Below are 15,352 nucleotides of genomic sequence, written 5' to 3'. Positions count from 1 at the left end.
CATCCTGGACACGCTGGTCAGCCGCATCGACACACCAGGTAACGTCCACTTCCTGGACACGCTGGTCAGCCGCATCGACACACCCTTCCAGGTAACGTCCACATCCTGGACATGCTGGTCAGCCGCATCGACACACCCAGGTAACGTCCACTTCCTGGACACGCTGGTCAGCCGCATCGACACACCCTTCCAGGTAACGTCCACATCCTGGACATGCTGGTCAGCCGCATCGACACACCCAGGTAACGTCCACATCCTGGACACGCTGGTCAGCCACATCAACACACCAGGTACGGGAGAGAGTCTGCAGGCTGAAGCACCTGCTCAGCACATGTGTCAACCTCCCTTTTCAGATCCGGGAGCCTTCGTGCTAGCACTCACAAATACACACAACCGCACACATACAGTTGCAAAACATATTGAGTGCTGTGCATATTTCAACTTACAGTCTCCTAGTAACACTTAGTAGATAGCCAGGCCGTCTCAACCTGACAAATGAGATCCTTCAGAAAGTTGTCTGTGAATCTTGCTGCTATGCTGTGTGAGTCATGTTTAAAATAACGGAGACTTGTTTTGGAGATAAATAGTTTCCCCAGAGGCTGTTTCCTAATAATTTAAACGAATATTTAAAATGTCAGTATCAAAGACAGCAGATTGTTGCCATGGCAATGCGCAATAACTATCTAATTAGTCTTTGGACTGATCATACAAGGCAAGTAAATATTAGGAAATGTAATGTCTAGTTCAAACAGGGGGAATTGCTGGAAAGGCTTCATTCATTAACATCAAACAGAGGCTTGTCAATTGAAACGTTCAAGTGCTCTCTTCACAACACTACTCAACTGTGAAAAACGCTCCTGGGCTGATTTGTACTCTACAGGGTAGAAAACAACACTTCTCTGATACCTGCAGCCCATTTAACATTGATGGTCTTGAAAAGGACAACACAGAGTTACGCATGGAATAAACAAACGTACAGTCAATAACACAATAGAAAAAGTCTATATACAGTGTGTGCAAATGGCGTAAGGAGGTAAGGCAATAAATAGGCCATAGTAGCGAAGTAATTATAATTTAGCAAATTAACACTGGAGTGATAGATGTGCAGATGATGATGTGCAAGTAGAAATGCTGGTGTGCAAAAGAGTAAAAAACAATATGGGGATGAGGTAGGTAGATTGGATGGGCTATTTGCATATGGGCTGTGTACAGCTGCAGCGATTGGTAAGCTGCTCAGATAGCTGATACTTAAAGTTAGTGAGGGAGATATAAGTCTCCAGCTTCAGTGATTTTTTGTTGTTGCAATTTGTTCCAGTCATTAGCAGCAGAGAACTGGAAGGAAAGGCGGCCAATGGAGGTGTTGGCTTTGGGGATGACCAGTGAGATATACCTGCTGGAGTGCGTGCTACGGGTGGGTGTTGTTATGGTGACCAGTGAGCAGAGATAAGGCGGAGCTTTACCTAGCAAAGACTTATAGATGACCTGGAGCCAGTGGGTCTGGCGACGAATATGTAGCGAGGGCCAGCCGATGAGAGCATACAGGTCGCAGTGGTGGGTGGTATATGGGGCTTTGGTGACAAAACGGATGGCACTGTGATAGACTGCATCCAGTTTGCTGAGTAGAGTGTTGGAGGCTATTTTGTAAATGACATAGCCGAAGTCGAGGATCGGTAGGATAGTCAGATTTACGAGGGTATGTTTGGCAGCGTGAGTGAAAGAGTCTTTGTTGCGAAATAGGAAGCAGATTCTAGATTTGATTTTGGATTGGAGATGTTTACAGTCTAGCCAGACACCTAGGTAGTTGTAGTTGTCCACATATTCTAAGTCAGAACCGTCCAGAGTAGTGATGCTAGTCGGGCAAGTGCGGGCAGCGATCGGTTGAAAAGCATGCATTTAGTTTTACTAGCGTTTAAGAGCAGTTGGAGGCCACGGAAGGAGTGTTGTATGGCATTGAAGCTCGTTTGGAGGTTTGTTAACACAGTGTCCAAAGAATGGCCAGATGTATACAGAGTGGTGTTGTCTGCGTAGAGGTGGATCAGGGAATAACCCGCAGCAAGAGCGACATCGTTGATATATACAGAGAAAAGAGTCGGCCCAAGAATTGAACCCTGTGGCACCCCCATAGAGACTGCCAGAGGTTCGGACAACAGGCCCTCCGATTTGACACACTGAACTCTATCTGAGAAGTAGTTGGTGAACCAGGCGAGGCAGTCATTTGAGAAACCAAGGCTGTTGAGTCTGCCGATAAGAATACGGTGATTGACAGAGTCGAAAGCCTTGGCCAGGTCGACTCACTCTTGGTCCAAACCCTCAAATGGACAGACATTTCCCTACACATTATTCAGCTGTCAGCAACTCCGACAGATAGGCATACACCTGTTTCCACACAATCCAACCTAATCAAGACATACACCATGCCTAAAACATAACTCATTAAGGACCTAGGGGCAGTATTAGCTGGTTGCATGCCAACTAAGTGAAGTTGCATCAGGGATACTTACTAAACAAGTATCATCAAACGCTGTGACTTCAGGCTGTCCATGGTCACTCTGCAACATTTAAACAGGTATGATGCCACGTGCCACAGGCAGCCATTTTGAAATTCAGCCTTGGTAATCCCTTACTTGTTAATCCAGCCCTGTGATGTATTCCGGTCCTCTGAGGCCTTTGTTTCATCTTGTGATGTTTATCTTCTTGGTGTTTTCTAGCTGGGTACTGTGTCTCTGGCGCTGTTCCAGACTCTCATTGGACTGTACTGTGAGGATGTGATGCTGCAGCTCATCTTGAGGTGAGTGGGTGGGGCCTGTTCCATGTTCTATGCATGTTCATGATGATATTATATGGAACATTTGGGGTGTATGATGTCTTTCTCTGTATACCTAGTTGAGGTGTACACACACACACTTACAAATTCAGTTTCTCCTCTCAGCTAAGCCTCATTGTCTTACTATAAATCATGGTACAGCTGATTGGTTTACCATGTGATGAGCCCTTACTCCGCTTTTACTCCTTAACACCCAAACACCGACCCATCTGCATTTCTTGGTACAACCATAACCCCCCGTCCTCCTCCTAACCCCAGTCTCAGTTCCCCCTACTGGGGCTCCCTAACAGGATCTATCCCCCTCCTCTGGTTCTCCAGGTACCTGATCCCCTGTAATCACATGATGCTGAGCCAGAGACGCGTGGTGAAGGAGAGAGATTTCTACTCTGTGTCGGCCGCTAAGATCCTGGCGCTCACACCCTCCTGCTGCTCCCCCGAACACAGCCCCCCACCCCTCAGACAGCTGGACTCCATCCTCTGGTCAAAGGGTACAGACAACAGTCCTAACACTGGCACCATGGGTAAGATAGGTTCACTGGAGATTTCTAGCTGGTTCTGTACTTTATATATGCCTATCACTAGGACAAGACAGTGTAACATGCCACATGCAGAAGTAAAGTGGAATTAACCCCCTATTTAACCAGTTGCTTTCTATTTGAAGGTGATCTTTTGAATGCCTCAATGATTCTCAGAGGATAAACTGTTACTTCTGAAGGATTTTAACAATGGGTTTCATTATTATAGGTCGAGAGATAGATAATCTAGTTTCCTTTGTTTCAAGTGGCCTGAATATTTGTGTTTGGGATTTTAGGCCATGTGCTGCAGCTTAGTCTGAGTAGGCGAAACGAATTAAGATCACATTTGATCCTAATCTGATTCACACTTCCCTCTCTTCTGTATTCACAGTCGCAGCTTCAATGAGCTATACGCTGAGCCAAAATCTCCAACACACAAAAAGTTCCTTCACTGAGTTGCGACTAGTCATAACATTGTTGGTGGCGAGCGCTTTGACCTAATTTGTGGAGGTGGTATTTACCAAAAACCAACAAAACACAAACCACACAGCCAAAGTGTTTGAACTTTTTGGGCTCCCCAAGAAGACCAAATAAATGATTTAATCTAGGAAATCTGTTCCCAAGTATTCCCACAAATAAAATAAAAATAGATACAATCTCTGTTCGCGCTTAGTTGTGGTCAATTTGCAGTGTACAAATTATTACAATTATTTCCGGCCTATTTGCTCGGACAAAAATGGTCCCGTGGCTGAATGTAGTTTCCTATCCCCGTAGTAGAACATGTTCTATTGATAATGCATTATTCCTATCCCCGTAGTAGAACGTGTTCTATTCATAATGCATTATTCCTATCCCCGTAGTAGAACATGTTCTATTGATAATGCATTATTCCTATCCCCGTTATAGAACATGTTCTATTGATAATGCATTATTCCTATCCCCGTAGTAGAACGTGTTCTATTCATAATGCATTATTCCTATCCCCGTAGTAGAACGTGTTCTATTGATAATGCATTATTCCTATCCCCGTAGTAGAACGTGTTCTATTGATAATGCATTATTCCTATCCCCGTAGTAGAACGTGTTCTATTGATAATGCATTATTCCTATCCCCGTAGTAGAACGTGTTCTATTGATAATGCATTATTCCTATCCCCGTAGTAGAACGTGTTCTATTGATAATGCATTATTCCTATCCCCGTAGTAGAACGTGTTCTATTGATAATGCATTATTCCTATCCCCGTAGTAGAACGTGTTCTATTCATAATGCATTATTCCTATCCCCGTTATAGAACGTGTTCTATTGATAATGCATTATTCCTATCCCCGTAGTAGAACGTGTTCTATTGATAATGCATTATTCCTATCCCCGTAGTAGAACGTGTTCTATTCATAATGCATTATTCCTATCCCCGTAGTAGAACGTGTTCTATTCATAATGCATTATTCCTATCCCCGTAGTAGAACGTGTTCTATTGATAATGCATTATTCCTATCCCCGTACTAGAACGTGTTCTATTCATAATGCATTATTCCTATCCCCGTAGTAGAACGTGTTCTATTGATAATGCATTATTCCTATCCCCGTAGTAGAACGTGTTCTATTCATAATGCATTATTCCTATCCCCGTAGTAGAACGTGTTCTATTGATAATGCATTATTCCTATCCCCGTAGTAGAACGTGTTCTATTGATAATGCATTATTCCTATCCCCGTAGTAGAACGTCTTCTATTCATAATGCATTATTCCTATCCCCGTAGTAGAACGTGTTCTATTGATAATGCATTATTCCTATCCCCGTAGTAGAACGTCTTCTATTCATAATGCATTATTCCTATCCCCGTAGTAGAACGTGTTCTATTGATAATGCATTATTCCTATCCCCGTAGTAGAACGTGTTCTATTCATAATGCATTATTCCTATCCCCGTAGTAGAACGTGTGCTATTCATAATGCATTATTCCTATCCCCGTTATAGAACGTGTTCTATTGATAATGCATTATTCCTATCCCCGTAGTAGAACGTGTTCTATTGATAATGCATTATTCCTATCCCCGTAGTAGAACGTGTTCTATTCATAATGCATTATTCCTATCCCCGTAGTAGAACGTGTTCTATTCATAATGCATTATTCCTATCCCCGTAGTAGAACGTGTTCTATTGATAATGCATTATTCCTATCCCCGTAGTAGAACGTGTTCTATTGATAATGCATTATTCCTATCCCCGTAGTAGAACGTGTTCTATTGATAATGCATTATTCCTATCCCCGTAGTAGAACGTGTTCTATTGATAATGCATTATTCCTATCCCCGTAGTAGAACGTGTTCTATTCATAATGCATTATTCCTATCCCCGTACTAGAACGTGTTCTATTGATAATGCATTATTCCTATCCCCGTAGTAGAACGTCTTCTATTCATAATGCATTATTCCTATCCCCGTAGTAGAACGTGTTCTATTGATAATGCATTATTCCTATCCCCGTAGTAGAACGTCTTCTATTCATAATGCATTATTCCTATCCCCGTAGTAGAACGTGTTCTATTCATAATGCATTATTCCTATCCCCGTAGTAGAACGTGTTCTATTGATAATGCATTATTCCTATCCCCGTAGTAGAACGTGTTCTATTGATAATGCATTATTCCTAACCATTTACTATTCCTTATTAAGAGTCATTCAAACATCCATCAGTTATGGTTCTGTATGATCTTTACATGAAGTCTCATGTTGTCAGATTAATAACATAAGAGGCCTTATTAGGAAGTGTTTTTATCAACTCATGAAATCTCAATTAAATCAGTTTAGCCTCCTGTGGTTAATTGTCAACGTCATTAGTTCTGCTGTGCGTGAATGCAGCGCGCATGCAGCGCAGTGTGTCAGCCAGGATTAGTTATATTATTCATCTCACTGACTTGTTCTGTTTCCTCTCTCTCTCTCTCTCTCTCTCTCTCTCTCTCTCTCTCTCTCTCTCTCTCTCTCTCTCTCTCTCTCTCTCTCTCTCTGTCTCTCTGTCTGTCTCTGTCTGTCTCTGTCTGTCTCTCTGTTTGTCTGTCTGTCTATCACTGTTAGATACATTACTGACTTGTAGTGCTCCCTGTCTTTCTGTCTGTTTTTCAGAGACCGTGGATACCTTTTTGGAGGAGGATGGCTCGAGTTACTCCTGCGTCATCGGCTCTGAGATCTACTTGGACGTCAACTACCTGCACTACCTTTACAACGCCCGCCTGGGCATCAGCAGCTGCACCCGGGCCTGCCAGGTGTGGTCGGCCCCCTATGATGGAGAGGCCCCCCCTCCAGAGGAGTACCAACCCAGTGCCCTGGAGGAGGCTGGGGCCAGGGGACGCCAAGCCCAGACGGTCAACCCCAAGAGGTCACATCCACATCCACGGCCTCGTGCCCCCTGCCCGCCCCAGACCACAGACCCAGCCCCTACTAATCAACTAGAGCTGGAGTGGGACGATAGTTATGATGCCGGTCCGGTGGTGTCCCCCGAGGCTGCTGAGAGTAGTAGACCTCCACAGCCGACTGCAGCCGAGCCACCCAAACACATCCAGGAGATGAGGAGGACTGCCATCATGCTGGTTAAGGGTTCCTACATCGAGGAGTCCGACTTCCAGGATGATGTCATGGTCTACGACCTTGTGGCAAAGAAGGACGCCCGCGATACTGTGGATCGCCGCAGACCCAGCAGGGAGACACTACCGGAATCGGAGGAATCTGAAATGGACTCAGAATTTAACCTTGAGGAGGACCATTTCAAAGAATCCAGTCTGCAGGAGAAGGATGAGGTCTCCCTCAGCAATGGCCTGAGTCTTCCCCTCCATCCCACCAACATGGAGGTCAACAGCTCGGAGGTCACAAAGGGGTCAAAGGAGGTCAAAGCTCATGTTGCGGACCACAACTCCAACCTACAGAGCCCCTCGGCTACTGAGGTGGGGGACGACCTCATGGATCAGTATGAGGAGCTGATTCGTACGCTGGGCAGCGACGAGGCCGGGACTGGGGGGAGCAGACCTGTGAAAACGGTGGACAAAGAGTTCCGGAATCCTGTTGTCACCCCCATGGAGGAGGACGAGGTGGACTTCAGCTCCTTCTCTATGGATACGCCAGAGCTGGAGAAGCAGCACTCGTCCCTGTTTGACACCAAGCTCCGCAGTGGGAGCACTAGGAGCCATTCGGTGCCTTTTACAGGTAAGATAAAACAACACTCTCAGAAATAAAAGCCTTAACTTTTGTACAATAACTTCACCAGGTTTGAAGGTCAGCTCTCTAACACGTGTCAAGAATTTGCTGAAGAATCACAACGTGGTTATCTTACAATGCATTTGGCTCATGGAGAGAGAGAGAGAGAGAGAGGCTTTACTCAGACTGTCAAACCTGGTTAAATAACACGCCTTAAAGTAAGACAGATAAAACTTCAGTCTGAGTAAAGTCTCTCTCTCTTCCTGTGTAGATTGAAGTATTATCTGCCTTACTTTAAGGCTTGTTCTTGATCTTTAACCAGGTTTGACAATCTGAGTGAAGACTCTCTTTCTCTCTTCCTGTAGGGCCATTTGTCAGTGTGCTGTTGTCACGTCTGGAGAACATGCTGGATAACTCTCTCCATGTCAACCTCCTGCTGACTGGTATACTGGCCCAGCTGGCTGCCTACCCCCAGCCCCTGCTGCAATCCTTCCTCCTCAACACCAACATGGTGTTCCAGCCCAGCGTGCGCTCACTCTATCAGGTACAGAGAGTGTGTGCGCGACTGTGAGTGTGACTGTCACCAGCCCAGTGTCCACTCCCGCTCCTAGATTCCAATAATTCTGTCAGTCTGTCTGTCCATCTATCTCTGACTATGTATTGACTTTCAGTCTGTCTGTCTGTCTGTATCCTTTGTTCTCTCTCAAAGACTTTGAGCCAGAGATGGACACAGTCCTACTGTTAAGATACACATCATAGACACTGCAATGCACGCCTACTCAAAAGAGACACAACTCTCTTAGTAAACATTTCACTCCGCTCCATTTAGTAAGCATTAGAGGTGTAAAAACGTCCCCCCAAAACAACTGTTTGCTTTTCTCCCTCACCGCTCTAAGCTGTTTAAACCTCTGGAGACTCATGAAACAAACAGAAAACCTGTTAGAAGTTAGAGAGGAGGATCCGTTATGAATAGTATTAATTAGAGAGGAGATTATGAATACCATGGCTTTGTCCCAAATGGAACCTTATTCCCTATATAGTGCACTACTTTTAACCAGAGCCTTATGGACCCTGGGTAAAAGTAGTGCACTATATAGGGGATAGGGTGCCATTTAGGACGCAGACTATGAGCGGGCGTACACTTAACGTGGCAATGAAAACAGAGTTCAAAATGGCTGTGAAACAAGTCTAGTGAGACTTTAACACAGTGTTTTTCTCTCCTGCTGGCTGATTCATGCATAATTGAATAGAGGATGTGTAAACAAGTAACTCAAAATGGAATGGGGCCGTTTGAAAGCTCGCATTAAAGGGAATGTTTGGATGGGGATGAAAGGGGACGGCGAGTTGTTGACGTACAAACACTGGGTACTTCATTTTCATTAGGGTCCAGATTAAAAGAGGTGGATTGTTTGTCATGGAGATGAATACGGTTTGGTTCTCTCATCATCAGCGTGTCTTGTCTTGCTTAATGTCCTTGTTTTGTCTGGTTTATGCCTCTGGTTTTGTTTTCAATCGTGTGATATGTTTTTATGCAAAAGCTACCCGTTTTACACCTGATAGTGTGTATAGCAATACTCTTGGCATCAAGTACGCAAAGCCTGTTGGCTTAATTCAGTCAAAACAAATGTACACTTTCTTTGATAAGGCATCTTGCGCTGTGGAAATGCAATAATTCCATTCATTTTTCTCAATAGAACAATACAATGTTTTATGTGTGCAAAAAAAAAATTCAGCATGGTGATCTCATTGATCCACCATCTTGTTTCAATGTAAGCTCGCGAGATCAGGATCGCCGAATGAGACTACCTCATTGCAGCTTTGATACAATATTTATCCTGTACTTTCTGTGCTCTGGCAGCTACAGTGCCTTCAGAAAGTATTCACACCCCTTGACTTTTTCCACATTCTGATGTGTTACAGCCTGAATTTAAAATTGATTACATTTAGATTTTGTGTCACTGATCTACACAAAATACCCCATAATATCAAAGTGGAATTTTGTTAGTAGAACATTTTTGAAATTTGATAGACTCAATACATTTCAGCATTTCATTTTTTAAGTATTCAACCCCTTTGTTATGGCAAGCCTAAGTAAGTTCAGGAGTAAAAATGTGCCTAACAAATCACATAAATTGAATGGACTCATTCTGTGTTCAATAATAGTGTTTAACAGGATTTCAGAATGACTACCCCAAACATACAATTATTTGCAAGGTCCCTCAATCGAATAATACATTTCAAGCACAGATTCAAAGACCAGGGAGGTTTTTCAATGCCTCGCAAAGAAAGGCATTGATTGGTAGATAAAATGTAAAAAAGCAAACGCTGAATATTCCTCTGAGCATGGTGATGTTATTAATTAGGCTTTGGATGGTGTATCAATACACCCAGTCATTACAAAGATACAGGCATCCTTCCTAACTCATTTGCCGGAGAGGAAGGAAACTGCTCAGGGATTTCACCATGAGGCCAATGATGATTTTAAAACGGTTACAAAGTTTAATGGCTGTGTAATGAGAAAGCTGAGAATAGATCAACAACATTGTAGTTACTCCACAATACTAACCTAAATGACAGAGTAAAAAGAAGGAAGCCTGAACAGAATAAAAATATTCCAAAACATGCATTCTGTTTGCAACAAGACACTTAAGTAATACTGCAAAACATGAGGCAAAGAAAGGAACGTTTTGCTCTGAATACAAAGCTTTGTTTGGGACAAATTCAACACAACACATGACTGAGTACCACTCTTCATATTTTCCAACATGGTGTTGGCTGCATCATGTTATGGAATGCTTGTCATCAGCAAGGACTAAGGAGTTTTTTAGGATAAAAAGAAATGGAATACAGCTAAGCACAGGCAAAGTCCTAGAGGAAAACCTGATTCAGTCTTTCCAACAGACACTGGGAGACTAATTCACCTTCCAGCAGGAAAATAACCTAAAACACAAGGCCAAATTTATACTGCCGTTTCTTACCAAGAGGACATTGAATGCTCCTGAATGGCCGAGTTACAGTTTTAACTTAAATCGGTTTGAAAATCTATGGCTAAGACTTGAAAATGGCTTTCTAGCAATGATCAACAACCAACTTGACAGAGCTTGAATAATATCTTGAATAATAATGGGCAAATATTGTACAATTCAGCTGTGCAAAGCTCTTAGAGATTTACCCAGAAAGACTCACAACTGTAATTGGTGCCAAAGGTTTTTCTAACATGTATTGTCTCAGTGGGTGAATAATTATCTAATCAAGATGTATTATTGTTTTATTCTTCATAAATTCTAACATTTATTAAAACATTTTTCTTCCACTTTGACAGAGTATTTTGTGTAGATCGTTACAATTAAATCCATATTTAATCCCTCTTTGTAACACAACAAAAAAGTCAAGGGGTGTGAATACTTTCTGAAGGCACTGTATTTCCTGTCTGATGTGCTACTGATGTTACTATATATGTGTTTCCATATCAGGTACTAGCCTCCCTTAAGAACCAGATAGAGCAGCAGGCCTCGACCAAGAAGGACTTCCCAGAGCTGATCACCTTCGCCCAGCACTGCCTTCTGGCCAGGGAGAGTTCAGTCAAGGGTCAAGGTGAGACTTGATTGACTACAGTACCCATAATGCTCTGTCCTACATATCCGGTTCCATGTTAGTAAAGATGTTCTGAAGCTAACATAATGGCTTCCCTGCCGGGATACATAGTGTTTATAACAGCCGTATAACTGTGTACTGTTACTTACTGGTAGTATAAATGTTTTGTTTGAATAGACGTTGTTCAATGTTGAATTCTGAGCTTTATTGTGAGCTATCCTATGAGCATCATTAGAATGTAATTTAGGTCTGTTTTGTTGCCAATAGCCAGGTCATTGAGATTAGAATGGATACAGGCAAAGCTTCCAGAGGATTTGAGGCAATATCCTAGATCATAAGACCAGTAATGAGCCTAGCAATACTGTTGTTTCTAATCACTGAAATGCAATGAAGCACCACTGAAAGATTAAAACTGTATCTGTGCTTAGTTTGTGTTGTTTGGTTCCTCCTCGAGGACTTGGAGAATATATTCAGCTTGGTCATGAAGCATTGCAACAATGGAGAAACAACTCAGGTCCTTCTGACGTTCTTCTTCTCATACTTCTCTAGTCTACTGCATTCCCAATGGTTTCTCCCCACCATTTTATATGCGAGCTTTCTCTCTGAGCAAGGAATGTATTGGTAGGAGATTGCATGAGATTTAAAAAGGAAAATGAGACTGATAATAAAGGGCGAATTTCTTCTTTCAAGTGGACTAACATGAGCTTGCTACAATGTCCAACTGCAGTTAAATGCAACTATTACTAATGTTTTATTTTTCATCTCTATTTACTGGTCCTCCACAGATACAAACAGCCGAGAATGTTCCCCCCTGGAGGCAGGAAGGAAGATGAAGAGCTCTCCTCCTCCCCAGCCCAAGACCATTTCCCTGGCCAGGACCGAGGTCTTTGCTACCGTCCTCTTCACGGAGTTCCTCAAAGAACTGGCGGCCATTGCGCAGGAGCACTCGATACTATCGCACGTCCCTATGGAGGAATAACGATACAATAACATTGTAATAATAATGTTTTACTAATGTTATGGTAGCATTGTCTCACAGGGAAGGAGTGAGTGTCTGTCCCTGACCTGTTGTGTCCACTCGGGTCATTTTAAACGTTTTAAAAAGACTCTTTGAAAGTTTTTCATGTTTTCCAACACTACTTGATGAAGAAGACTATACCTCTTGGATTGATTCACTCATCTTTTATCTCTCTCCCTGAGGTAGTTTTTAAATTGGGTTATATATATATATATTTGAGGCTAATATATTTTTCCAAACCAATATATAAAAATGGCGGGCTCTGATGTACAGTAACACATAACTTACAGGAATCTCTCACCCATTTGATGCATTTGCCATTGATACCCTCAGACACACTCATATGCATATGGTTCTGCCCTCAGAGAGTTGTATGCGTAGGCCTATGTCACATCCAAGGAGCAGGTCATGTGATTTATAATGACTGGAAAGTACTGACCTACTTCAAGCCTTTGGTGGAACCCCTGCACCAACCAATAGGAATGCTGAAATGGAAGCTTGGGGCTAATCGACCAAAGACTGAATAGAATGGAACCGGCTGAATGGAACAATGGGAAGTTAATGATACACAAAGAACACATCACCTGTCCCTTTAGGCTTTTAGACTTACAATATTGCATTCATACCCTGGTAGCAACACCCTCTCCAGTGACCAGCTCTAGTTGTCTTGTAGTGATGGCCACCGTACAATAGGGACTTATACGTGGCCTTAACGAAATCTCTGGTGGTGCCGTGGTGTCACCCTGGGGTTGCATGCTGTACTGGAAATAATCAGGAGCCTATTTTGTCAGGATCTCTCCCTGCGGAGTATTCATCACTAATCAAATGTTATTTGTCACATGCTTCGTAAACAACAGGTGTAGACTAACAGTGAAATGCTTACTTACGGGCCCTTCCCAACAATGTAGAGAGAAAGAAAATAGAGAAATAGTGGGAAAGTAATAATAAATCCACAATGAGTAACGCTAACTTGGCTGTAAACACGGGGTACCAGTGACAAGTACCCTAGCAGCACCACTCTAAACTACTGGTTAGCGCGTTAGAAGTGGGATGCTAGTGGGAGTCCCAATCATCTCATACTTACTTTCTGAGTTGGTGTAGACCATGGCATTCCCCAATGTTATGTATCTGGTGGTCGTTGTTGTTCAAAACTCTTGACTGAAGGAGAGGCCTAGTAACTTTAGACGATCAGGCTCACTGTACAAAACAAGTTTGTGTTTCGCTAAATACCTTAAATCAAAGACTTTCTTTGTTCAATAGACCTATTTCAATTATGTTATGTTTTCAATGCACATTAGATATTCAAGTTAGAAGTTGTTTTTTAAAATTTTGGGGTGTACTTAAGGACACTGGGTTCTTCTGACGTCAGTTCTCAATGCTGCGGCTAACTCCATTTTCCCATGGTGCACCAGGTCCTGTCCACTGAATGCACGTTATTTATAATGATATCTCTCTAAAAGGAGCTTTCCATATCAGGGTGATGCACTCAATGTTGGCATCCAAAACAACACCTTATTTCCTATGTAGTGCACTACTTTTGACCGTATAAATCAAGAGTAGTGCACTATATGGGGTAATGGGTGCCGTTTGGGAAGCTCTCAATGACTTAGCCTTATTTTAGTACTTTATGTATATAATTGGGAAAAATAATCAAAGAAGCAGCACACTATGCAAATCATTATTGATATTTGAGGTATGAGAGTACTTTATGACGTTTTGTTTCCTGATGGGGTTGGGTATTTAATACAGAATGTACTTAATGTCACAATAATGGAACTGTTTTGTAGAGAGAGGTTCTATTGCCATATTTTTTCACAGAAGTTGTAACTTCTGTCTTCTCGTTGCTGTATTAGGGTATGCATGTTTCTTGTATGTTGGGAAAGTTGGGAAAATTGGAATACGTCACTGTTGGTTGGTTCAATAATGATTTGGCACATTCATTTTAGCATTGAGTGTTGGCCAACTCTCACAGGAAGACATGGGTAGCCTGAAATCCAAGGTGATATGCTCCATTTCACCAATGTTTAAGTTTGAATTCCAGACTAAGACATGGTCTACCATTAGCAACAAATAAATAGCCTTGGTTTTAATTGACTTCATTTTATTTAAGGTTTTGATTTCAACCAAGGAGACATTTTGTTACAATGCCTGTCCCTATTAAATCGGTATGTTAGGAAAGAACTACTTGGTGCCTGAATTTTGAATGAAGTTCCTCCTGTTGCTTACAGTGTCTACTCTGGGCTAAGCATGGTCATGTTCAGTAGGCATAAAAGTGAGCTTATCCATTTAGAAATGCTCTTTTTTGTTTTCGGTTGCAAATCTTTTTCCTATGGTGCATACAAACGAACATGACCCAGAGGATGAATGTGGATGCAGCTGCGAAGTCAAGAATATACCACTGTCTGCTCGAACTAGTCCACAAATTGGACCGATGGACAGTTATGGAATGCATCATATCTTGCCATTGCTAAATTTGGTGATGTACTCCATATTTTCTTGTAGTAGAATGTTGTGTGGAGCACATTTATTTCAGCCAAATGTAGAGGCACAGTTCTCTTCAGTTGCGTAGAGGTTCCATTCCAAAGAGAAGTAGTCTAGTTTCTCCCTTTCTACAACTATTAGCATCCATTTTAGATGTCAGCGATGACCTTGTCAGGTTACTCCAGTGTGTATTCTTCTGTCATTAAAGTCAGAGGTTCCAAGGAATGATTACTTTAATAAAGACATGTATTAGTGTATTCTTTATAATACGTTTTTATTGAAGAACAGATGAATATTATGTCATGTGTTTTGACTTGACAGCTTCTCTAACCAAATTTACATTTTAGCTTCACCTCGGCAAAGTGAAATGCAAAACACAGGGAAAACACATTTTTCCTTCCTCTTCTTTCGCCCAGAAGTGGTTGTGTTTTCAATGGTTTGTTCAGTGGACTCCTCTGGCCTCATTTAGTAAACAATCCCCCCTCTAGCCCTGTTCATACCTGGTTCTAACATGCAGCCTTTGTCCTGATCTTTGTCCTGATCAATTCTGATTGTGGCTACATTTTTGGACGATTAAAAAACGCATTGTGATCAGATCTAAGTGTAAACGGACAAAATCAGGACGAATGTTAACAGCAGGTATAAACAGGGCTTCTGACAGCCATTCATCCAGTGACCCAGCTTCTGTTCAAAACTAGGTCTTCTTCACAGGCACTAAAACAGCAGCC

General features: G+C 42.3%; 1 protein-coding gene across 3 annotated transcripts in view; it reads left to right on the top strand.

The window, feature by feature from the left end:
• LOC139579123 (FHF complex subunit HOOK-interacting protein 1A-like) overlaps positions 1-14,881 on the top strand; it is a 39,360-nt gene extending 24,479 nt beyond the window's left edge. For 2 of the 3 annotated variants that reach the window (XM_071407420.1, XM_071407419.1), the window contains 6 exons: positions 2,709-2,788; positions 3,143-3,345; positions 6,467-7,540; positions 7,897-8,075; positions 11,005-11,125; positions 11,911-14,881. In XM_071407420.1, coding sequence (XP_071263521.1) covers positions 2,709-2,788; positions 3,143-3,345; positions 6,467-7,540; positions 7,897-8,075; positions 11,005-11,125; positions 11,911-12,104 — 1,851 coding nt within the window. In that variant the 3' untranslated portion in view covers positions 12,105-14,881. The remainder of the gene's footprint in view (positions 1-2,708; positions 2,789-3,142; positions 3,346-6,466; positions 7,541-7,896; positions 8,076-11,004; positions 11,126-11,910) is intronic. The other variant, XR_011675674.1, reaches the window with a different exon arrangement.
• The last annotated feature ends 471 nt before the right edge of the window (positions 14,882-15,352 follow it).

This window comes from Salvelinus alpinus, chromosome 6 (assembly GCF_045679555.1).
Source record: "Salvelinus alpinus chromosome 6, SLU_Salpinus.1, whole genome shotgun sequence".
Classification (NCBI taxonomy): domain Eukaryota; kingdom Metazoa; phylum Chordata; class Actinopteri; order Salmoniformes; family Salmonidae; genus Salvelinus; species Salvelinus alpinus.
The sequence above is the reverse complement of the archived record's forward strand: the minus strand, read 5'-3'. Positions and strand labels throughout refer to the sequence as shown.